The 26,182-nt window shown below is 32.6% G+C and overlaps 2 protein-coding genes and 1 long non-coding RNA gene across 4 annotated transcripts in view; 1 reads left to right on the top strand and 2 right to left on the bottom strand.

Annotated features, from left to right (window-relative positions):
• Positions 1-5,130, top strand: part of LOC136980364 (sodium-driven chloride bicarbonate exchanger-like) — an 81,658-nt gene extending 76,528 nt beyond the window's left edge. Inside the window, 2 exon segments of the mRNA XM_067276463.1 lie at positions 1,252-1,481; positions 4,857-5,130. Coding sequence (XP_067132564.1) covers positions 1,252-1,481; positions 4,857-5,055 — 429 coding nt within the window. The 3' untranslated portion in view covers positions 5,056-5,130.
• A 1,022-nt stretch (positions 5,131-6,152) lies between these two features.
• Positions 6,153-6,790, bottom strand: LOC136980390 (uncharacterized). The gene is made up of 2 exons (XR_010881550.1): positions 6,465-6,790; positions 6,153-6,425 (listed from the first exon to the last, which is right to left on the bottom strand). It is a non-coding gene; the product is annotated as an uncharacterized lncRNA (long non-coding RNA).
• Positions 6,791-10,555: 3,765 nt separating this feature from the next.
• Positions 10,556-25,406, bottom strand: LOC136980379 (patched domain-containing protein 3-like). Of its 2 annotated transcripts, none has more exons than XM_067276490.1 (6): positions 25,223-25,406; positions 18,679-19,398; positions 15,122-15,419; positions 14,661-14,994; positions 14,177-14,597; positions 10,556-11,740 (listed from the first exon to the last, which is right to left on the bottom strand). In XM_067276490.1, exons 2-4 carry the CDS (start codon positions 19,384-19,386, stop codon positions 14,729-14,731), a joined length of 1,272 nt encoding a protein of 423 aa, XP_067132591.1. In that variant the 5' UTR covers positions 19,387-19,398; positions 25,223-25,406; the 3' UTR covers positions 10,556-11,740; positions 14,177-14,597; positions 14,661-14,728. The 2 variants fall into 2 exon arrangements, with proteins under 2 accessions (XP_067132591.1, XP_067132584.1); XM_067276483.1 differs by having other exon boundaries at positions 25,223-25,398.
• Between the last annotated feature and the right edge of the window lie 776 nt (positions 25,407-26,182).

Genomic DNA, 26,182 nt, shown 5'->3' with positions numbered 1-26,182 from the left:
AAATATTTATTGAGTGAAGAAATACATAACTAAGTTTTTTATTATTTTTATTAATATTTTTTAATATATAAGAAAATGCTACATATTTTGGCATCAAATAACTAGATGAATTACAAGTTGATATATTAGTCATACTTTCTGAAATGATAGCAAAAAGGTTTACTTTTTTTAAGTAGGGCAAACAATTAGAATACTGTGTTCTGAATTTCATTTAATTTTTGTTTATAGCAATTAAAGTGTAACTTAACTTTATTTTCATCATAATTTATGTATTTAAAATATAATTTTTTAAAAATATTTTAATAGCAGTCAGCTTCAAATTTTTTCATTAATACTATCCGGAACCTATAACCGGTGCGTAACACGTATATACTCTATATATATAGTGCGGTCGACAAACGTTTTCGAGCTATCCCTTCGCTCTTCCTCGGGTCGACCGGTTTCCCGGTCGGAGTGTACGTCGATTAGTGGGATCGACGTACACTCCGACCGGGAAACCGGTCGACCCGAGGAAGAGCGAAGGGATAGCTCGAAAACGTTTGTCGACCGCACTATATATATAGAGTATATACGTGTTACGCACCGGTTATAGGTTCCGGATAGTATTAATTTTCACCCCGGTGCTGGAATCGGAAGAATTTACTATTTTTTTGTCATTCTAGAAATATTTATTAGTTTTGGAATTTTGATAAACAAATTTGATATTAAACAAAATTTTAAAAATTCATCATTAAACATTCTCTAAGAAATTGTACAAACTCAGAAATGAATAAGTCTAAGGGGAAAATTATTATAAATTAAGTTTTTTAATTTTGAAAATATTTAATATATCAATTATTGGTATTACATCTTTTTAATGTCAAAATTCTTATTCCTTTTGTTCATAAAAATTTCTAGTATTCTCTGTGATCCTTAACATAATAATTTTCACATAGAATAAGTTAACCAAATTATTTGTACATTAGTCATTATTGAATTTTTTTTTGTAATTTAATTATAAAATTTGTTTTGTCTTAAATATTCATAACAATAACATTTTAAATAAGATTTAAATTTTTATTTTAATTCTGAAAATTTATTTTAACAAAACATATAATATAATCTTCTTTCATATTATTGTAAAAATTATTATATTATTATTACTTTCACATACAATTTGGCACAATGAAAATCTATATGAAAATATCCAAAATATTAATCAAATTTTATTAAAAGAGAAATTTTAATAAATTAATTTGAAAATTACTGTAGGGAATGTTACTACCAAATGCTAGTTCGGGAAATGTTGCAATTCCTCTTGCAAACGGTAACATCTTAAAGGTACCCGTGGAAAAATTTAAAGGAGAAAACGAATCCGGCGACCAGTCGGCCATTAACATATCAGAACAACTAGCACAAACTGGACTTTGGCAAAGTATTGATCAGCAAGTTCAGAAGACACCACAACTCCAGCCAAAATCGGTCTTTGTTAATGCTGTCAGGTGAGGAATGTTGAAAAGCTTGCTTTTTTAATTACATATTTAATTTTAATTGATCAAGAATTCTTAATTATTATTTTTTAAAATTTTAATTAACAAACTTAGTTTATTTTCAAATTATTGTTCTCAAAAGAGATTAATTTTGGATTTTGATAAGATTTTATGTCGGACTACTCGAAGAAACGACTTCGGTACTCTAGATAGTCGATAGTATTTGGAACTTTACGATAGTAAAAAGTAAACTTAGTTATAACGGCATTAAATTTTAAATAAGAAATTTTATAATTCCCGTATTAAATCCGACGTTCGCACAAATTTTCTCTATAAAATATTAACACACTAAAAATGTAATAAAGCCAAAATAGTCTCATCTGGTTGCTATATATTATTTTCTATGGCTAAGCTTTAAGTAAATGCACATTAATTTGCTGAAGTTTAGTTGACTTTGCTTTTCTGTTTGTTTAACTAGAATTTCTTTTCCTGTTTGGTCATCAATGGACATTAAGAACTAATTGATAATGTGAAACCAAATATTGTTTGTTAGAAACCTGTTTATTTAAAACAGATGATTTCTTATTTCTCTTAATGTTATTTTATCTATTGTAAAATATTATATATACTAATAAATACATATTTGCTAATACATGTACATTTGTAGATATTTACAAATGTATTTAACATATTAACAGTATGCAAAGTTAAATACATCTTTGTTGACTTAAAAAAATTAATTGCTTACGGGGTGGATATAGTGAAAAAAAATTATTTAGTAAAGATTTTAAATTTCAAATTACTGTATACATTTTGCAAAACGAATAGGATTCTAGCATACAAAATTTTTTCATTTAACATAAATATGTATTAAATATATTATTTTTATTTATAAAATGAAAAATGTTTTCACTATGATGATGATGATTATAAATTACTAAAAGCTAACTGTTTTATAAACAAAGTTAATTACTATGAAGTGTGTGAAATAATTTGTATATTGTTTAAAATACAAACTAATAATGTTCATTATTTAAGTCATTTGTTATTCAGTAAAGTGATTCAATGCACAATTTTCAATTGTATACAAATTTATTTATTAATATACAAGGATATTTCTAGAGTTAAAAATTTTTCTATTTACTTTAAAACAACTCTAATAGCTCACTATGAGAGATTTTATATTCATTTGGAAGTATCCAGTTTTCAATTGAAATTTCTATTAATGTTTCATCAAGTGCACCATACAAGAATTAATATGTTTTTATTATATAATAATAACAACTCTCCTGTGGTCACCATCTGGTTGTGGTGGGAGAGCCCAGTAATTTTACTGATCCATAGGGCAATGCAAGCTGGAGTGCAAGCTGGAGCACAAGCTCCTGGTAGGGACACCCATGCCAGTAAGGTCTATGGTGAGAAATGAAGCTAAGAGTGACCGCACCCACATTCTGTGGAGATATTTATCATGGTAGTAACCAGATCTAAGTTTGATACCGGCTCGGACGTCTCCCGGGTTAACGAAGTCTGTGTGCGTGGGTTAGGCAGAGGCTCACGTTCGAAAAATATGCCACAGTCTCCCTTGGTTACCGGTGGCAAAAGCAATGTTGGCCCAAGCATAGTTACTGGAATTACCTCAACAGATGTGAGGAACCAATCTAGCCTTGGTGTTTCTGTGGCAATGCATCCACAGACCACAAAGGCTGGAAAACCACACCAACGGATGAAATGGACATTAGAAATGAACGAGTTTATCATCTGTACTTATTACACCATCACAAAACTCTAAACAAACACGACAGTATACAGACAACAACTACACCATAGGTTCACACAACAATATCCTCATCTCAGAAGGCTACTATATTGAATACATGCCATATTGTTAGGAAATTTCTGAATACAGACACTGACACTGATACACTTGTTTAATTTTAGTTTTGTTTTGGTTGCTATGCCTCGACTCTGGTTCGGCATAGTACACAGCCACCGGTGTCATCCGAGTATAACCCGCTAAACCCAACATAATAATAATAATATACAGTAACAAAATCTCTTTGTCAAAGTAGTTCTTGCAGTTGAAGTAATTCTGTTATGAAACTGAGCCAAAGTTATATATAAATATCATTTATTCATTCGAAATTTAATTTAAAGACAAATTTTAATGATTAACTAACTATAGTATATTTAGTAAAAATCTTTGAAAGATGTAAAAATTTTGGTTTACACTTCTTTAAATATAAATTTCAGTACAAAATTTATGTATAAATGATTAGATGAAAAATTATTGATTATAATTAATAAGTTTTAAATACAATAATTGTAATAATTACATAAAAATGCATATAAAAATATTAATCAACAACCATTTAAATGTAAAAGTTTTCACATCAAAGTGTGATTATTAGTATTCTTATTAGACTACATGTTTATAATTGCTCAACCTATACCTTATACAACAAAAGTATGAAAGTATTTAGAGTTGTGTTTATATAAAATTATTTTAATCTAAAGTAGTGTCATGATTAATATTACATTGTATATTAATGAGAGGGATAGTCATGATTAAATATTTGTTTTTATTCAGTAAATATAAATTAATCTGTGTGATAAAAAAACTAATATAAAGAAATTTTAATTACCGTAATTTTGTAATAAGGGTGTATATAACATATTTTAATGAATGTACTAATAATCTGATCTGTCAGAATTAAATTATAATTAAATATATGTAGGCAAAAACAAAATTATACTTAGTAGCCTGAGGTATTACCTTTTTGCATAATTATATTAATTAATTACTTTTTGCTTTTAATAAATAATGATGATATTTGTTTTATCTTCATTATTGTAGAGGGTTTCAGTAATTTATTAACTTAGATTGTTTTAAAATAATTTATATCATCTTATTATAGTGTACATATGTATTTCAATAAAATAGGTTTTTTTTTTTTACAGTAATAAGTCCATTATATTCAGTAGCTTAATCTATCATTAATGATTTTGTTAAAATATAATTAATAAAAAGCATCATGATTTTGATAATTGTTTTTATAATTAATAAGAATTATATAAAATATATTATAACAATATAGACAAGATTCTAAATAAAATACAATGTCTATTGATGATCATAACAAAGCATGCTCTTAAAGAATTGGCACATGCTAGATCACCAGTAATATAGTTGGACATTAGTAGCACATGCTACAGCAACTCCTAAACCAATCTTATTCCTTTTTTTTCTCCACATTGCATTCCTTTGTTTTCTCATCTGCCCTGCAAAAAAAAGCCAGGTAGGTATTTTGAAATTACTTGCTTCTGCATCGTACTAAATATTTTATTTATTGTTTATACGACAGATTATAATTTATTTTATAATTACAGCAGGAAGAAGAAGAGGGGGAGAGCAAAGAAAGATGCAAAGAATGAAGAAGAACGTAGACGATTGTCTACCATGGCTGAAGAAGACGACGAGGACGACTGCGGAATAACCATCAAGATAGATGCTCCCACTCCGTGCCCTTCAAATGGTCCCTCCCTGCACAATTCCCCAACAGATAAGCACAACGAGACTTCTGTTTGATCAATGTATTAATTAGAAAAAAATTAGTTCAATTCATAATATCTAAATGATTAAAATAGAATTTGTATTGCCTTACTTACATATCTATTTAATCATTGAAGTGAGTGAGGTGCAGTACAATTCTGGAAGAGAAATAAGGTAGCTATTTGTAATGACAATGTGAAGAAAATTTAATACATTACCACTAATTATATGAGACATTCAAACATAGAATTAAATAGATCTGTAAATAGCATCATCTGAATGTCACTAGGATACATGAACTTGCAAAATGGTGAAAATATTTGTATTAGCACATCGGAAAAACTGCTGTCAAAAGTTGCATCTTACGAATTGCAATTGACAAACTCGAAAAACCAAAGCTGTCGATTCGTACGTCGTCACGAACGTTTTAGTATTAATCGGCAAACGGTCGGTCGGACTGTGACGAAAATAATAATTTCCGACCGTTTTGCACCTTGCTTTGGGAGTGACGGTTGGTGATGGAAGCTAACTGCTTTACGTAATAGGTTTTTGATGCCTTTATTTCAATTTTTGTTTATGAAATAATTTGTGGGTTACAATTTATGAAGAAACTGTAGTAAAACATTGCTAGTCTCTTAAGTGTTTGTTGGTGTAATTAGAAACATCTATCTATATTTGTCACTATCAAGAATTACTGGAAATAGAGAATTAAAAAGCAAAGTAGTTTGTTGTATCAAATAGATAGATGCCTTTCTTTTCCTGTGATGGGTGGTTTCCAGTTTGTTCTGAAATTACTTCAGATAGCTAGAACATCACCATTTTATTTTTAATCACGAGGAAGAAGAATAAGACGAAATGTGTAAATTTTTAATATAGTTTAATTTCAAAAATTTTGGAAATGAATTATTCTGTGTGCCTGGCAATAGAAGAATCTTTTATTTCATTTAAAGTGATACATGTATTCAAGATATTGTAATGCAGGGTTTCCCAAATTGAATTCACAGAATCCCGGGGTCCACAGAATCTCAATTTTTATTCTGTAGACATTCCAGGATTCTAAAAAGTAAAAACTAAAGTTCTGTGAGAAAATTTCCATAAGCAAAAGATGATGATGTGATTTTTTTTGCAAAAAAATTTTCTGAAATTCTGCAAGAATTATTTAAATATAGATGATCTGTTGCCAAATTAAATTGGGAAACACTGCTGTAAGGAGAAGCAATTGTTTTTTAGGCTACAGAAAGACAATATGCAAGATGTGTATCAAACTTAAGTTTATGCATATTTATAGTTCACTCAGGCTTTTTATTACTTTTTTAATTTAAATATTAAAATTAGTGGCAGCATTTCTACAAAACCAGAATTTAAATTTGAATGATTATTTGGAGAAGATAAAGATAATGAAATGCCTTTATATAGAGGCGTATAAATTAATTATAATGAAATGCCAATCAGGATATATCTAATACACAATTGCCCTGCCAGAATGTATATTATAGTTAAATTTATTAAAGATTAATTTTTTTAATATCGTATTTAAGTACTCGAATAGTTTGCTTTTACGATTCTACTTTAAATCGGTGATATCTTTGACAGTGCCAAAATTATCTCGTCCCAGAAAATCAAAGGAAACCGCAGACACAATCATCAGATCACTGGTATGCTATATGCATAAATTTAAAGAAATCTATTTCAATTATAATATAATGATTGTATGTAGGAGATAGGAGAAAATGTTTTAATATTTTCTTTCTTCTTTCATAATTTTTGCAAGCAATAGTCTTCATATCATTCACAAGTAAAAGATTTTTAGCAATAAGTCACAATGATAGCAGGTAGTTTATATGGGTGTATAATACTTCTATGTTAATCAAAACCAATGTAAAAATTATGTACTTGTACTCTATTCTATATCCATCTTAACCTATCTCCCACTGGCAGGGCTGTAAAAATTTAAAAAAGAAAAAAATTATTTATTAAAAATATTTAAGTGCTGATACTGTGTACTGTTTTATTATTATTAATTTACACTACCTCTTGTTTTAAAAAAACTGATAAATCACATTCTAATACACAATTCGTATTGCAACGAACGCTTTGAATTCGAGGTAAGCGTCGCGTATTTTTATACCTAAAACATTTCACTAATTCCAGACGTAGAGTTCAATTCGAAAGTGAACGATTTGAAATTTAAAAAGTAACGTGTTTATTATAGAATACCACAGTTCATCAAAAGCCCCGAAATTTTCAGAAACTTTTACATTTACATCAAAAATATGAATTTGGGAAAATTATGGATAATTCGTGAAAATTTCTGCGGATGGAGATTTCTCCAATAAATGCATATTAATAAAATTTGGATTATATCTTGAAGAATCAAATATATTCTATTTAATTAAATTTTTGCGTAAAAATAAATTGGTTACAGTAGATTCCCCTATAGCACGGTAGATACGTTCCGTGTTGTACGAGTCACTTAAATACATGAGCCAATCACAACCCGTAAGGGTATAACACGGAACGTATCTACCGTGTTATAGGGGGGTCTACTGTAATATGATGAGAATTTTTGTAATTTTGAGCTGTCAAATTGTAATCCACCACCTTAAAATTGTGATAAAATAAGGCCCATACATAAGACGTCCAAAATATGCTGGAGATGAACAAATCTCAGTATATTTCAATGGCAGTTAATATTGAAATCTAATCAAAAACACTGACGATGTAAAGGAATGAGACAAGGTGACAGAACATTTTTTTTTTATTAAATAACTGATATGTTAGACAATTATTAGCCTTGTCTCATTTTAATTTATCCTTATATGGTGGGTAAAATTATTGAAGTGAGTTCACACAAATGTCTAAACCCTCGACGACCATTAGTTCTAAATTATGCCGCTGCGGCAAACAGCGCCAATAGCCAGAACTCGATTTGTGGTATTTTCTGGTCATAATTACAAATTATGATTGCTTTATTCGTAATTACTATTAGTTGATAATGAAAATAAGTTATTGTCCTTTAAAAGAATACGTTCTGAAACTAAAAACGTCAAATGAAACAAAACGCATAAACATAACATTCGGACTTGTCTTGAGAAAGTAGTCCATCATGCTTGGCAGTAGAATTTCTAGTATTAAAATAATAAATTATATTTTAATTTTATTTTTAAAGTGCACTATCAGCCGCCCTAGGATTTTGGCTGCCTGCGAGTACGCACGTGCTGCACACTTATCAGAATTCAGGGAATGATTAAAGGTGGTCTGTTTATGTTTTGGGATTTGGAACATTTCGTCCCGATTGGAAAATTTTTTCGGGAACGTCCCAATTTATCCATTTTCACCCAAAACTGTTTCTATATGTATTAAAAATAGTCAAATAAAGAATTATAGGCGGCAGGTATACACCATTTGTCCTCAAACGCGTATGCCTTTAGTTATCTGTGACACGTGTATTGTAGTCTGCGTAATGAGTGCTACGCCATGGCTTCAAAATTATTGAAAGTTTCGTGCAATCATCGGTGATGAATCGATGGTTACGTCGGGCCATAGTCTAACACGCATTCATTTATTTTTGTTGTGTTCCATCCTATGAGACTAAGAGAATCTTCATTTTTAATCGTGTCCATCATGAGTTCGGCCGTGTCCACAATGGAAACAGCTGGGTTTCTAACTAAAATTTTGTTGAATATGTAAACAAACAAGAACGATTAGTTCAACAAATAATAAAAAATGTTCAATAATTGATCATGTGACTGCAGGGTCGGCACCACGTCACAATGCCACGTCAGGATGACACCACTATGTAAACAATGAGTGTCAGAACAGACTCCAACACGTGTGTAAAAAAAATAAAAAAAACGATCTGTCAACGTCAAACCGAAGGGTAGAATTCTGACTCCAGTGCTCGTAAATAGTCAATCTAGGAAAACAATTTCGGAATGGGGGAAAGATTTAATGGATAGAAAAACATCGCGAATGATCATAAAAGTTCCTAGACGACAGAAATCGCAATTAACGGACTAAATTATGAGCTCGAGTCTTGTGGTTCTATCAACGATCTCCGAGCACAATAGACAAAAGGGCGCCGGATGGACACCCCGAATCGGACCTTTCCCGTGACCCGAGTCGGTCCCGGTTTTCGCCTGAAAACAAAGGAGAGACCGATCGGAAAGCGGGGAAGGGGACGAGGGGCCAAACGGAAATAGGAATAATGAGAGAAAAACTATAAAAATGGGAATTTCAAGGTCGGAAGAAGAGTCTCCTCTGAATGAAGCCAAAAGACGTGCTCTGTATATTGTGTTGCGCTACCGCCGATCACCTAGAACGCCGCAGCACCATCTCGTACGCCCCGGGGCTGCGACCAAGTTTGAAGTTCTCTCTTCGCGGAAGGACTGTAAAGAAGCGGAACGGCCAATTGTCGACGTAAGCACGAACGTTACCAAATAAACGGTTTTCATTTTGTAAAACACTGGTCATCGATTGCCTCCTCCGTCACACGCACACGCAAACTTCTCTTAGGTCCATCCTGATGCGGGATTAACTGATCCCCACCTAAAAGACGGCAATCTTATATTGGTGCCGAGGAATGGGCTTTCAAGTTCCTTATCTCTACCAGTCGGAGTCCTCACAGTATTAAAGGCTTAGTATATTATATTTAACTATCCTCGCGGGTCCCAGTCTTGAGAGAGAGAGAGAGAGTTTACATAAATCCGCGGGCGGATAAATACTTGTAGAGGATCCGAGGATGCGCTTCGTTGCCGATCACGTTGAGGACTTGAATTGACGACACGATGAATTGATGATTTGGAAGTTTCGATGGCTGGCTCTGGAAAGTCTTGCTATATTTGGCCAGGTCTTGATATTTTGATATTCGGACTATTCGGGCGACGGGAGAGTCGTCGGAGGAAGGAAAGTCACTTAGGTTGGAATCTTCGATGTCGGTAGGGTATCCGAGCGCTAGAACAACTCCGGAGAGGGCGAACTTACGAGGACGACGAGCCACGATCGTCATCGTAAGTTCGTAATTTAACGCTTCTGGTATCAAATTATACAGGGTGTATCGGCGTTCATCTACCGTTTTGAAACATACATCGCGTGTTCAATTATCGTTCGTATTTGTTGACAAAAACGATAACGGAAGAATACACGTCTGCCATGTTGTTACAACACAAATAATAATATTTCTTGAAAATAACTCCACTTAGAACTCAGTCATTACAATATATGCAGATACCGAGTAGGTGTTTCCTGCCACCCTACGAGGATATCGCTGGGCAATCAGTGGATACTTTAAGAACAAAGTTTTAGCATCTGATTATTTATGAAAACTAAAGTTATTCTTATTATTATTATAAAAGCGCGTTTATTATATAAAACAGAATAAATCACACATTATTATTGCATAAAGTGGTTATGAATTATTATAGGCACGATTTAAAAAATATTATTACGAGGTATCAATATAACCATTACCCACAAATCGTAACCGTAAGAATTTATGAATATGATTCGTGGGCTGAATATTAAATTCAACTAAAAATTATTTAAAAATTGTTTTATTAATAACTTGTAAATGTACTGTTTGTAAATATCTTATTTAAGTACTTTTTAACTGGTATGAAACCATTATATAATATTTTCAATCGGGCATTCACAATTGGTAAACACAGAGTATATCAAAATATCGCATATAAAATCATTGTTCTTAGATCTATAGATTTTGCCGAAAGTCGTATCACAGGAATGTAAAAATATATGGCCCGCATTTTCTTTTATAGATGCTTGATACGAACTTTATGTATCTTCATTATTTTGAATAGTGTCTTTGCTTTCGAGTTCACTTTCAGTTTTTCTTAACGAGTTCAATTCTTCCGACTCTTCTAATGTGTTTAGATCCGTCACTGTAGGCTTATTTTTGGCCCTAAAATAGTATAAATTGTCCGTAAAACTTAATAAAATCGGCAAAACAACCAACGCGTGAATGGATGCCAAAATCATCACTATAAAAATTATTTTAAAGAAAATAATAAAGGAATAAGATTTGGCAAATATCAAAAAGAATACTCCCAGTATAGTACTTGTGGCACCTTGTACGACGGGCATTCCAACAGAAAAGAGCGAATAACGTATTTTCTCTTTACTGGTTGCGTAATCGCAAGATAAATACGCGTAGGATATATGCGAAACAAAGTCTACGGAAAACCCTACACACGTGATAAGGGTCATAAGGGCTAGAGCGTCCAGATTTACATTCCAGTAGCTCATTAAACCGATAACACCCACTTCGATGGACACAACCGAAAAAGAAACGAACACGGCACATTTTATATTCGGTATGAAGGCGAAGAAAGTGATCACCATGATGGCTGCCGCCGATGCCACCGTCTGAATGCAAATGTCTCTGACATATAGAAGTTGTTCTATTATAGGGAACAACAGACTGTATATCGTCACAGGGAATTCGCTTTCGTCGGCAATTTTATACAGCTCGATTAACATATTCTTTTCTTGAATGGAGTTACGTATATTTTTCGAATGGACGATAAATCTAGTTGCTACTATATCGGTGTGATTTTCGTTAAATATCACATCGGTAGATAATTTTTCAAATACATTAAACCGAAAAAATATCTTCAGTCCTTCCACGAAATCTTCTTTATTCGATATATTATAACCTCTAAACGATAACCATCCTTGAGGTGACTTTACTGCCGTTTTGTAGATTCTGGAAAAAAATAAAATACAAATATTGCTGATGTATAATATCAATTGCTACAGAATCGGTCGTGTACGGGCAGTGCCGTAACTAGGGCGGTGCCTGCGGTGCCCAGGCACGGGTCGCAGACGCTAGGGGAGCAGAAATGACCCGGACCAAGTTTTGGGGCGTAGTTACAGAAGCTCGCACCGGGCGCATAAAAGGCTAGTTACGGCGCTGTGTACAGGGTAACCCTAAAGTCCACGCGAAGTTCTTTAATTCAATGAGTAAAGATGCGCGATACAAATGCTAAAACGATTCTATAACTTATATTTTGAAGATTTTTATCTGTTAATTTTATCAATGTAGAACGAATTTATTTTATTTACAGATCTCGTTAGTCGCTTTAAATGGTGACAATCGAAACGGAATAAACCGCGTGTTTTGTATAAATAAACTGTATGTTCTCGACACGTCTAACGCATAAATGGGTTTATTTCATATAGAAAGTTCTCACGGAAGGCACCTGTCCCGCGGCAGATCGCCCACGTTGGCGTTACCATATCCCTTCGCGGCAAACCATTCTTCCAAATTTCCAACCGTGTGGTGTAACAACCCAGTAACAAACTTCGACAAAGTTCTTCCATACTTCCGATGTCTTTGGCCATTCCGAGAAAGGGCTTTTTGCTCAGATTTTCATAGCGGCTGGATGCAGTTGCGTAAGCAATCGGCGTTTTTAGAAGGACGATTTCGTCTTTGAATCTGTCTTACTGCTAACAAAGAAGTTTTACTTTATATAATAATACTCCACTCCTTTATCGAGTGTCGGTATTTGTATAAATTATATATATAAAGCGGTCGTAAATCGCTTACTTTGTAATTGTTAAAACATCGTGTCTGATACCCCCTTCGCTGTACACGCTCGCCTACACGCGCAAACTTGTCACGTTTGTTTTTATACTGTATTACTGTACACATTTTATCTCGTAACTGTATTTTTACTTGTTGGACAATTATGATACAGACGCCCTTCAATCTTTCTCTCCTATTTTCTTTCTTTCCCTCCCTACTTACTATCACTTTCTCTTCTAATTTCAATTTCATCGCTTCTAATTTCTTAGAGGTAAAGTCCGCGCGCATACAGACAACCTCTCTACTCTTTTAATGTAATGTAATGTAATGTAACGAAGAAGTTTTAGGCCCTACATCTAGAATCGTTTCGTCGTGCAATCCCCAAAATGAATCCTGCCGGTGCCACCGAATATAACGATCGGCGTATGTAAAATTTTAGAAAAAAGAAACTTTTTAGTGAAGTTTGTATTTAAAAAAGAAACTCTTGTAGAAATTAACACATCGAAACTGGGTTATTTACTGTTTTCAAAGATAAGTTTACCGGAATCGAGTCTTCCATAGTTTGTGTGTTGAACTAACTTTGCCAAGTGTTTGAAACAAAATGAACGTATTTAGCCAGCTTTTATATTGTATTATTTTATAGAACAGAAATGCATTTTGGCAAAACTTCTTAATAAATAAAACAAATGCCGAGGGAAAATTTTCCATATCCTTCGCATACAGTAAGTTTAATTGTCACTTCGTGTGTACAGTCAAACCTGTTTTTATGCGGTCTTTTTTGTGCGATTTTTTATTTGTGCGGTATTAGTTTGGCGACTAGTCTCGTGCGTTTTGTCATGTCTCACGTTGACTTATTATAGCTAAATAAACTTATTATAGCATAAATGAACTTATTGTAGTAATATTATTGCACGAATATGCGAAAAATGAAATAATTTATTTTTTAAGTCAACAAAACACCACCTGGACAAAAATATGTAAAACAGACGACAGACGAGACGATGCAGTCAAGTGCTGACATCTGTTGTCAATAAATTCTACGTGTGTTTTAATTACGTTAATTAAACCTTTCAAATGCTTTCACATTCCTGGACCATTAAGATAAGATTCGTTTCAAAGCGTAAATCGAAGGTAAATGTACTGTATTATTTTTTCTATTTAGATATAAAATTTTAGGATTTTTATTTTATGTTTAGACATAATCTTTGAAAATGAATAAGAGCAAAAACAAAGCGAAGAGGAAGGTAATTTCCTTAGAGACTAAGACTACGATTTTAAAACGAGTTATTTTGTATGTGAGACTTTTTTTATGCGATCCCTATTCACCGCATAAAAACAGGTTTGACTGTACTGTACTTTTTCCTATCTGGATGAATTTTTTCAGTAGTACCGTTACAAGTACTTCTTTTTTCAATACTTCCTTTGTCATTTTTGCTGCTAATTAAAGCGAGGGATTTCGAGTCGGACGTCACTTTTATAGAGGAATGTAACATTAAGTAAATCATTGAAATAATCTGCCGATAAGTTTAGCATATTGAAAATGCATTTCCGTATTAATAGAAAAAAATAATAATTTAAAATTACGTCATCAGATATTATTTTATTTGTATTTACCTGAGCCACGATTCCGTAAATTCTCTTCCGGCAGAAAATGAAGTGTTTTCGAATTTTTGCAATAGATTTTCTACTTTCTCTTGAATAACGGGATTAGAATAATCTAATGTTTTGTTTATGATAATTTGAATTCGATGAGGATAATCCGAGAAATAACGATAATGCCAATCCATATATTTCCAACCGTAAGATTCGTACTGAAAGATGTTTCTGTAATCCATTCCTTCTTTGATGCTGTAACATCCGTAAATAGAACATCCCAAATAGGTAAAAAACACGAACAGCACAATACTCTTGGAATGTTTATCGGTCAATAGCTTAGAGAAATAATCACGGAAAAATATCATCGGCCATACTATCTCGCTTCTGTTGTCCGAGTCGTCGCCGTAACAAAATAACGTATAAAGGCGATTCTTGCTGTCTGAAAGAAAGTATACCGTAAGTTTATCACATTTTGCGGATGTTTAGTTAATGAAAATCATACCCGCTTCTGTCTTAGAAACAGTTGGCTGAAATGTTAACGGATGCAATTTTTTCTTTTCTCTGTAACCGCTAAGGGCGAGGCAAGCGCCGAAGAAAGTTATCTCGTAAAGATAACAAAATAAAACGGAAGTTAAGGCATAAATAGAATAAATTTGAGTAATTTTGAATGGTGTAGCTATGCCCACGCAGAATGATAAAAAAATTAGTCACAGAAGTGAGAGTTATAGAGACAGCGGCTTCGGAGAACGTTTCACCCATTCTCTGTTCTACGGAACTCTTCGAATTTGTTCTCCTCCAACAAGCGATCAAGACAAACGAATCATCGATTCCAATTCCTAAAAATAAAGTGAAAATACTGCAATATTATAATATATATATACAGTATATTTTCAGAAGAAAGAAAATAAAGAAAAACAATGCTGTAAATATATACGAGGATTAATTTTAAAGGCAAAAACTTACCTAACATTAGAAATGGTACGGACAACACAACATCTACGTAGGGCACTCCGCACATCATGACGAAACCAAAAGACGCCACGACACACAAGGAAGCAGAAATACCACTCGCCAGTCCCAACCAGGGTTTACTGACGATCCAATTTGTGCTGAGACACGAAAATATGGAAAAAGAAAACACCATAAACCCCGCACACGCACACAGCGGTAACACGCTTAGGGTGATTTGCGTTAACTCGTCAGCTACCGAGAGCGAAGTGAAGAGAGATAAGTCGATATGTTTAAACTTCATCTTTTTCAGCTAGACAAGAGAAAAACACATATGACGTATTCATTATTTAAAAAATTAATTTTATACGCAAAATTAATAATTGAAATTACGGCGGAAACTCGATTATTCCGACTCGACCGACCAGAAGTCTTTCGAGTAATCGAGAAACTCGTTTGTTTCTGTGTTTTTGCTACATTAAACATTACGAATTTAGCGTTTCGGATCTTACAGTAATAGTGTACGCAATTATTGTATTTAACATTAGTTGCGGAGCGTAATGTAAGCTGATTTCAATTATTCGGAATAGCGTAATTCTTATCGAAGTAAGTATCGATAGAACCAGATATACAAATATTGATTTCGATAATACACAAAAGACAATGCAATTTAAAAATTGCGTCGGACGTTCGTATATAGTCAATCGCCACCTCCAGCCCCTACGGTTTCCGTATTTGCTCTCGTCTTTCATCTACTTAAATCCGTTCTCGAGATTAAGGAAAGACCGACGGACGTCGATTTTATTCAAATTTTAATTTATCGAGCTACAGTTTTTTCAAATTGCAGCCCAATAAATTAAGAATATGATTGAAAATTGCAGCCCGGTATTGTGACCATGTGACAATAAACAATTGCATTTTGGCATTTCCAGAGGGGAGGAATCCTCCATTTTCTCTCCCCTTGTAATTATAATATCTTTTAAATTATTAATAATAATAATTAAAAGCAATTAAAAGTAAAACTAAAAGTAAAATGTAAAGAGCGAAAATTAATAATTAAAGATTTTGAAAAGTATTTAAAAGCGGTATATACTATTTTCCTCGTACACAAAGAATAACAGGAAAGTGAGGGGTATATTTTCAGTAAATGTATTAATAATAGATAATTATATAATTTGTCATCTATTCATTTTGCAATAATTGCTTTAAAATTATATATATTTTTTATACATTATTATCAATAATCATCTATTTAATAAGAACGATAGCTTTTCGCTTCTCTTGTCGTGTAAATAAAAGACAATTAGAAATTTTTCATCGTTTAGATAATTAAATAAGTTCTTTGTAAGTAAACTTTATTCTTAATTTGCGTGTAACGACATCCCAAAATCTTTCGAACTGTAAGACGTTTGATATTTGTAACAAATGTGTTTCGTCTTTATTTTTACTTACCCGGCTGTTATATATAACAGAGGGAAAGTATGGCGAGCGGTCGACAAATGACCCTCCCCACATTCTTACACTTTTGGACTCGGGACACCACGAAACGTGGAGAAATGCCAAAACATTGGGGGCTTTCTTTTTTCTGTATATTTGAATATTAGTGTGTATAGGTGTGTATGTGTGTGCACGATTTTATTCACCCTGTTTGAAGCTTAATAACTCCTTGCTTTTTGTCGAAAATTTCTGAAATTTTGCCGGTAGATTTGTTTACGAGGGGAATTGATGCTGTTAAATTTTGACGGTTAACGGTCGAGGGGGTGGGGAGATAAAGGGAGATCGCTTGTCGTATTCTTCTATTCATAAGTGTATCATGCAATGCATAGATGTTTCTTAGACATTCTAAATAAAGGTATTATTAAATTATAGAAATGTCAACAGGACGAGTAGGAGGAAAAATCAAACAATAATTCGAAGAAATATTGCACGTGTTTGATCATAACTTGCCGAACACGTTTTCATTTTTAGCCAGTATGCCCCACGGCTATAATTATCCTTCGTGTGAATTAAATAGAAGTGAAATTTTAAATTCTCTACAATTTATATAAAAAATAAACTTTTAAAAATGTTAATAAGTAGACGTTAAATCGATGTAATACACGTCGTCTACTTGACAATAATAATTTATGTATTATATATAAACACAAATTAAATATCTAAGCTTACGTATATACGTATAGGTCAAAAAGTGACGATTCGTTGTAACGAAAATATGGTTTTATCAAAATCTACTCTTTAAATAGCCTAATCGTGTATAAAATATTGAGCTTAAAATCGTCATGCAGTGGAGTATTAGAGCTTCGTGGGGCCAGGGAAATTTGTATTAGGGAGCCTCGTGTATAATGTTGACTTCGGAAATTTCTCTTTGGGTGAATGTCCTTATAGAAGATTGGTTTTGGGGCTCCCCAGTTGATGGGGATTCCGGGCGATGCGCTTTTTGCCCATCGAATGGTTGGTTCTCGAAAGCGAATGCAGCTATTCGGATTTTGGATACAATATTTGAATAAATAACAACACTCTGATAAAACTCCCGTATAAACGGAAAGTTCATAAAGTTTTACAATTACCGCTCTTCGAGCGCAATAATTGATCTCACATAAAGAAACAAAATGCAATAGAGTCTCGATAGTTCGAGTTGGTCAGGAATGGGACAAACTCGAAATACAGGCCTACATACAATGGAAAACAATAATAAGTAAAGACGTTTATTAATGTCGTATTTATTTTCTTGTGTTTGTATGACAGTACATAACCACGTGAGAAGTAGCTGTCGAGTGTTTTTTGTTTTTTAAACCGCAACTGTGTTCTGACGGCTACGTCATTTCACAACGCAATAAATTGAAAGCTGATGCGCTTTTGCAATTTCAGTTGATTTGAAGAGTGGCGAAGCCTTCAATTGTTCTGAACCTCGAACTATCGAGACTCTGCCGCACTAAAAACAAATAAACTAACTTACGAAATAGAAAAGTAAAATTGGGAAATAAATCATTAACTAGAATAATTTTGGACACAAAATCATTTGTAATAAATAAAAAGAATAAAAACTGGTTATAGAAGTTTCTAAATGCTTGTCAAAGTATTTCGTGTTAAAATTCTATTGTTATTTTTGTGTTAATCGCCCGGTTGTGGAAACTTACAACTCTAAGACTAATAAGATATAATAATAGTTCTTTAGAAGAAATGCGTGCTCGATTTGAACAACTTTAAACAGCACAATAACCACTATTAAAGTACCAATCTCAACCTTTTATATATATTCATATATTTTCATACTTTTGAGTATGAAAATATATGAATATTTTAAGAAAGCATTTATTGATATTTAAAAAAACATTTAATATAACTAGTTTTATAATCTTTCAATATTTTCCTTTCAATATAATTTAAACCGTACTATAACTATAAAGAAAATGAATCACTAGAGGATATATATAATCAAACTAAGAAGTAAGCTTATAGGATGCACGCAATCAAGAAAATGGGGAATATATTAAAACTAAAATAAAGTTTCATTAAACATCAAACTCTATTAGAAACTAATTAAATACTGTAATTAAAGGGTTATATGTTACCTCATTTAAAAATTTTTCTTCCCAGGCATAATTAATATTCTTCAAAGATGTTTTTCGAAAATCTAGTTGAAACACAAACCTAACCGCTTTAGCCGAAATGATACGGTCGTTCTGGTCCGTTTCGACACCACCGAGATTTGTAGCAGTTATAGCTATAATAGTGTCTTTAAAAGACGTTTTATCGATCGGATAAACGGGTCTAAACACTCCATTCTGAAAATCATTAAGCCTGTCCATGATTTGTAGGGCACTGTTATGGATGCAACTACCAAACCACCATTTTGCACAAAGAGAACTGAAATTCCACGTCTGTCCGTCGAATGACACATTTATTTTATATATTTCATTATCTAAATGAGTGATCTCTCTGGCAATGTCTTCTCTGAAAACGGAACCTCCATCTTTAGCCCGAACCAAGACAACAGCCGCTCTCAAAAGTCGAGTCATTCTTCCCAAGTCCAGGTTTTCAGAATTATTAAAAGGAAATATGTGTTCGATTTTTTCCCGATCTCTGTGCGTTCTGCCTCCTTGGACATAATACAAGTAGTCGAAGTCCTGTAAATGACGGAACTTCAGCCATCCGATGCTCTGAATTCCCGTGAAAATTAATAAGCCGAATAAGAACAGAAAGGGATGTCTCGCTATCATTTGTCCTAATTTGGCTAGCCATCGAGAGAGATGTCTGGCTAAAAATCCCTTGGACTTCATTCTTTAAAATATCTGAAAAATTTGTAAAGTTTAGTCAGAAAGAGTAATATTTAATGCAAAATTTTCATTATTTATCGCCATTACTACTATTGAAATTGCAAAGATAAATAACAATCGAGATACCAATCCGTAATGGGCTGGCTAAACGGGCTTATAAAAATTAATTAATTGTTTGATTAAAAATATCAACATTTTGACACAAAATTGCCTCTTTGTTAAATACTAAGATTTATAAAACTGACGACAAAAACGAAAAAAGAGTCCAATTCTTCCTACAATAGGGAAAAATCTTGCAACAACGGAAAAACGATAGAAATATTTGTACACTTAAAAAACTGTGTTGTTTTATCTTTGAATGCGTGGGTTCTTCTCACACGTAGAATAAAGCGGAATATTGTAAAATCGAAGAGCTCCTTAAAGTTTTAGGACCAGTACGTTTAGCAGTTGATGCCTCGCATCTTGTCGTCCTACTTATTTACAAGCGAAGGCGTATTTGAATTTCTGTTGTGTGAATTTGAAAAATTTGAGGTACGAATTCGAGAGAGAAGACAAACGGGATTAGTAACACTTCTCCTTTATTTACAAAATGCACAGAACGTTTGAACAAAGTCGTCTAGTGTATTTCTTCCTCTAGCTGCAAAATCTACTATTATTAAGTTATCTGGACAAATATTATCGAGATTATATCCAAATTATTCTATAGAAGATGACTGCGATGATGAAAAGTGGCGAAGGAGAAAGAACCCGAAGAAATGACTTTGTCCAGCCCTAAAACACTAGACTTTTTAGTATTAAACAGTACAAACAGAAGAACGAAAAATTTAGATTTATTATCTTTTAATACTTTAACACTTTAAAGACGATTAACCCACCTCAGTTGCGAGAGTTTTTTTTCTATTTCTGTCAATTTTGTTTGCAAAATAAGGACACGGTTGAACAATATGCCTATAGACTTTGCTTTCTAAACTCATATTTTCTTGGGAATAATAAGAAATAAAATAATATTTTGCAGGCATTGTTATTCGTTTTTCTTTATGGTTTTCTATTGAGTATATTCTATAGTTTAATGCGACAACCTAGCAATTTCTTTGTTTTGTTTTGTGTAGACGTCGGTCGATTTTATTTTGTTATATTTTTGAAATTTTTATAAATATTAAATAAATTAAAACGTTTTAATTCTTCTCAGTTGAGCATTTAATTTTATGTATATTGTTCTCTGAGAGATTCAAAAAAAGCTTTAAGTCGTTTAAATTTGATGTAGTCAGTGATTAGTCCTTGGCGATAGAATGCTACCTCGAACACGACAGCTTCTATGGCCTGCAAAATTGCCGATAAGGTAGTGAAGACTAATATCTTTTATGTATATTTTTTATATTTTCTTCAAATTTAAGGTGTGCTTTATCTATGTGGTGGGATAACCGTATTCTTTGTCTTCGCGTTTGTTCCCACGTATAGTACGAAAAACAACGATCGTGTGTTGCGGCGTCGTCTGTTATCAGATTTTATTTACAAATTTTAATTATTCGCCGATTGTCTAAGTACTGTCGTTGACAATACACGTGTGCAAAGGTCAACTAGATGGGAAATTGGGAAGTAGATGAATCGCAACTTCTTACCTGGACAGACACAGAGTAAGCAAATAAAAGATTTTAAGAACGGAATTGTTGAAAACATTTATTATAATTTATCCCGTAATAAAAAACGGCCTTCGTGTTAGCACGAAACATAAACCATGGCATTAAAAATAAAATATATGACAGAAAAAAAAACAGAATGGACTTAAAATAATTTATATTAAAAATAAAGATGTCAAAACTTTATCTCAAACCTAATAATAATTAATTGCTACAAGGATATAATAATAATAAAATGATGCAAATTTCAAAAATAAACGAATACCACCAAGCTATAACACTATACAATATATGTCTCAGAGGAAAAACTGTACTTAGTATCGTGAAAATCAGTGGGACTAAACATAATTGAATCGATACGTAATGAAATTGCTAAGTTATCAGTATTTTTTTTTTTAATTAATTCTCTCCGACTACGGTAGTAATTGTCCAGATCCACAATAGATCAGTGTTGCCGGAAGACTCGACATATCAAGGTTAATTTAAACAAACCAGAAAAATTTCTGAGAATTCCACACGTACCCGCGTCTCTTATTGAGCAGCGTATTGATATCGTCAATAACCTTCAATTTCCAATAGTTATTAAAAGAAAATTATACAGTGTAGTCAAGGCTATGCATAAAATGGTTGTCCCTCCCATTTGGCAATTCAAACGGCTCGGTTCCTCCTTAGTTTACTGTATTGTTACTCTATGTACTCTATATTGTAAAAATCAATAAATTATATCACGAAAAAGTAATGCAAGAATGTTTTTTAAACCCCACTTTTTAAAAATCCTGCCGTCCCGGAGTACAGTGTAGCGATTTAATGTGTGACATTGTAAAATATAAAATTTCGCTTAGATTCTACGCTTTCTCCTATCAAATACTTTCATTATACTGCATTAGCTGTAATAGTCGCTCACGTAAATATCCTTGTAATAACCGTTCATCTAACTTGTATTGTGTGGTAAACTGCACCGGTTGACCTAAATACAGGTACAGTACATACATTAGTGGTGTTCGATATTATCGACCGTAGACACGATATTCTTCAATATCCGAGTCGAAAAACTGATAATGGCTAATATCATTATCGGCAATTAATAACAAAATTTGAGTTAAGGTAATTCAAGTACTTCGTTCAAATTGTTTTATGTATTTGTCACGATATTCCGATTTAACCGGTTTTACGTCTGTTTGGAATCAATAATCGCCATAAAAAATGAAAAAAGTTATATTTACATATAATATATACGGTATGTATAAGTAAATATATTATTATATATTTATAAAATGCATAAATATATGGTAATGCATACCATATTTCCTGTAAACCAGTGTTTACCAAACGTTTCGGACGACCCCCTTTTATCGAACATATTGTATTCCTTATATTATTGTTTGCATTTATATTATATTATATTTTTGTTTGTTTATCCCCCTTGCCTTTCGGCCTTTTCCTTTGGTTCTTTTATCGCCCGCGAGGGGGCATTAGCGCCCATTTTAAGAATCATTGCTGTATAATAATGGCCCACGGACGATTATTACAGGAAATACGGTATAAAATATATTAAAAATTTTTAAATTTTATACAATAAGCGTGTAATATTATATAGATTCTAAATTACAAAAATATTCCTTTAAAACAAACAACAGTTGTAAATGCATTCGAAAAGGTTGCAGCCTACCGCTCTGGGGGACCCGGGATCGAGTCCGAACGGGTCGAATAATCCCCAGGAATTTTTCGGGGGGTGGTCCGTTCGGATATGTCGGTCCCCGTCCCTCACCACCCGGCCGCCCCATTGTGGGCCTGGCCGAACCCATAATGGGCTTGCTGTAAGAGGCCCTCTTAGTGCCCACTGGGCGGAAAGAGTTACAAAAAAAAAAAAAAAAAAAAAAAACAGGAATCATCTGATTTCACTAAAGAAAATGCCCATTTATTCTCAGGTTTTTAACGATCCCCACAAATTAAATTCTTATTTTTATTGTTTGTCAGCTTATTCTTGGAATAAAAAAAATTACTTTGTTATTTATCAAGGTTTTAGAAAGAAATACGTATTTTATTAAAAATTTCCCGGTGAGCTTAAAAAAAGGAATAATAATTTAGAATTATTTATTGCGACGTCGTCATAATGCCGGCTGCAATTTTTAATCCTTTATTTATTTAAAAATTAATCGAGGCCTCGGGCTCAAAACTTAGAAGCCCGAGGCCTCGATTAATTGCAGCTCCAAAAATTGATTTATTGTATTCGCTAAATTTAATAAATTTATCAATAAAGCGCTCAAATGTCAGTAAATCTGACCAGCCAAAAATAAATGCCTTTAGGTCATTTAAAACGATAATATCACAATGTCTGTAACGTTAGAGGTATTATCAGGAAATTATGATTTATGGAGTTACTACAACGTCAAAGGGAAAATTGTTTTTACTTTCCCGTATCTTACCTGGTGTAACAGAGGGAAAGTATGGCGATGGGTCAAAAAGTGACATTCCAATATTTTTACATCTTTGGATTCGGCACCTCGAAAGGTCGAGAAATAAAAAAACTTTGGGATTTTTTTTTTTTTTTTTTTGTATGTATGGATGTTAGTGTGTAGGGAGACACGATTATCCTTATCCAATTTCAAGCTTAATAACTTCTGCGCTTTTCGTCGAAATTTTCTGAAATTTTGCAGGGAGGTTTATATATTAGGGGGATTGATGCTATTCGATTTTCGTGGTTGAAAGTCAAGGGATAGGGAGATAAAGAGGGTCGTGTGTATCTCCGATCGTAAGACTTAATGACGATTTTACTCGTTATTAACATTTATACTTGTTTTAAAAAATAAAACTCATCCCTACTCTCAAAATTAAGCTTTTTGCCATTTTATAATAAATTAATAAAACGAAACATAGCGCCACAGACAATTTTATTTCTTTTTGCCGAGAAAGTTACGCAATTCGCTTTTGAATTTTTTCTGAGCACTGTTACGACGTGTCAAAACTTAACTACCGAAATATACATCATTTGTTGTTATCAGTGTCGTAACTAGCTTTTCATCTACCCCGTGCAAGGTTTTTTGGACCTCTTAATTTTTAGGGGTTAATGTTACCTTAGGTAGCCAAGATGGCGGCTCGTCTCTGATTCCAGCGAGGAAACAGTGGGGCGCACGTTCTAACCTAACCTAACCTAACCTATTCTAATAAATTACCATAATTATTAGCAACCGAATTATTAGAATAAGTTAGGTTAGGTTAGAACGTGCGCCCCACTGTTTCCTCGCTGGAATCAGAGACGAGCCGCCATCTTGGCTACCTAAGGTAATATTAACCTTTTTAGGGAATGATGATAATAATAAAACAAATATGATAAAATATTATTTATAAACAATTGTTTCTCGTACTCAAGAAACGTACAAGAGCACTGACGTGTATTTATAAACGAAAATATTACAGAATAATTGACAATTTTTTGTCAGTTTTATTTCAAGACTCCCCTTCATCGCGGATCCTGTGCTTTCCACTTATTACACCTGCCTAGTTACGGCAAAGTTATTATTATTATTTTCTAAACGGTTGAAATTAATAAAACATAGCACGTATTACACTAGCATTTATAAACAAATCGAGGAAAATGTACTTACATATTTCCTAAAATAATTATTAACTTGTAAGCTGCCCAAAGTTTATAGTGCATTTGCAGTAATAGCAGTTGCTATAAACTTGAAACAGTAAACTGATATCACGCTTTCAAGCTCGAGTAAATGTCGTAATTGAACGGGATGTAAGTTGATTCAGTATTATACTACATGTACAGTAACTCGCTAACTATTTAGAAAACAATTCTTTGTACAAATTATTTATCTGAATTTAAAAAAAAAAATATATATATATATATATTAATTTGCGAAAAGAATTTAATTAATATAATATAAATAAGGCTAATATTTGACTCGAATATATAGACCGTTCGGAATGGCGTAATTAATTGATATATATAACTATAAAATATCGTATTAAATTGATTTCTACTAGTAAAAATAATCATCTCCTATGATATAAACTGTTTAACATATTTAGCCATGCGTATCTACATTTAGATTTTTCACGTTGTTATATGAACTACATGTTGTTATAGTGTAAACAATGGAAAGCTATTATATAAAAATATATATTTGCAAAAATAGCAATATGTAATTTTTACAATAAAGGGTAAAGTTCAATATAAAAGTGGTACTTACAGCAATATTATATATTACTTGCAGCGATATTGTCTTATACTTGTTTAAGTGGTGGGTATTAAAACAAGAGTGACTATCTCAAGAAAAATGCGTACGATGGAAGTGGCTGGCGGTTGCGAGGATAACCTTGAAAATATTGCAGCCAATTGGCATTCTTTTCTCTCAACAAAAATAATCTTTAGAAACGTAAAAATTGTGTTATTAAATAAAAAAAAAATCAAACAAAATTGTAAGCACGCATCCTTTTTACGGGCAACAGTCACTAAAACTATTAAAGTGGATTTTTGATAGCTGCTTCTACAGCTAGTAATTCAATTATTACATTTAGTTACATCCTTATATTTAAAGAATACGACTTACGCAAAATATTGTTTTATTTCTTTTTCTATCCCAAAATTGCGCAATTTTTTTACCATAGAACATTTTATCTGTCAAGTATAAAGGCAAGTTGCTTCAAGGACTTGTCCCAAAAATTACTTATAATAATATAGTTGTTGCCAAAATAATTTTCTTCTTTTTTAAAGTAGAAAGTCAGGTTAAGTAAGAATATATTGTTTACGGCAGAATACGAACAACCGTCCTGTTTATTTTGCAGGGTTTTTTCCCAAGTTTTTGGTGACTTGTAATCTTCGGAGTTATTCGTCGCTGGTTTTAATATTTTAGAATGAATATCCTGTTTGAATCGACCGCATTTTCTTCCTTCTCATTTCTGTGACAAGGACAAAAAAGACGAAAATTCAAATGTTGACAGGAGAATGCGTTTTCAGAAGATAAGACGAGTAATTTTCTGCCTTAGGTTTAACTTTTCTACACCAACTTTATTATATTAACAATAAAATTTTAGATAATTCGTGATTATTTTTTTATTATTTTAAATAAATAACTTATATAAATAAATATATATTTACTTATATAATTGCTAGTTAATAAAGAAAATTGTACGAGAATTACTAAAATCCT

This window comes from Centruroides vittatus, unplaced genomic scaffold (genome assembly GCF_030686945.1).
Source record: "Centruroides vittatus isolate TY-2023 unplaced genomic scaffold, ASM3068694v2 contig_1159, whole genome shotgun sequence".
Classification (NCBI taxonomy): Eukaryota; Metazoa; Arthropoda; class Arachnida; order Scorpiones; family Buthidae; genus Centruroides; species Centruroides vittatus.
Note: the sequence above shows the minus strand (reverse complement) of the source record. Positions and strands in the feature narration are given on the sequence as shown.

What these genes read in the sequence shown, in the direction of transcription:
- LOC136980379 (XM_067276483.1), bottom strand. Translation starts at nt 14,523, where the DNA reads ATGATATTTTTCCGTGATTATTTCTCTAAGCTATTGACCGATAAACAT. An exon ending in TTTACGGAATCGTGGCTCAG is followed by an intron (nt 11,741 to 14,176) that starts GTAAATACAAAT and finishes ATTTTTTTCCAG; the next exon opens with AATCTACAAAACGGCAGTAA.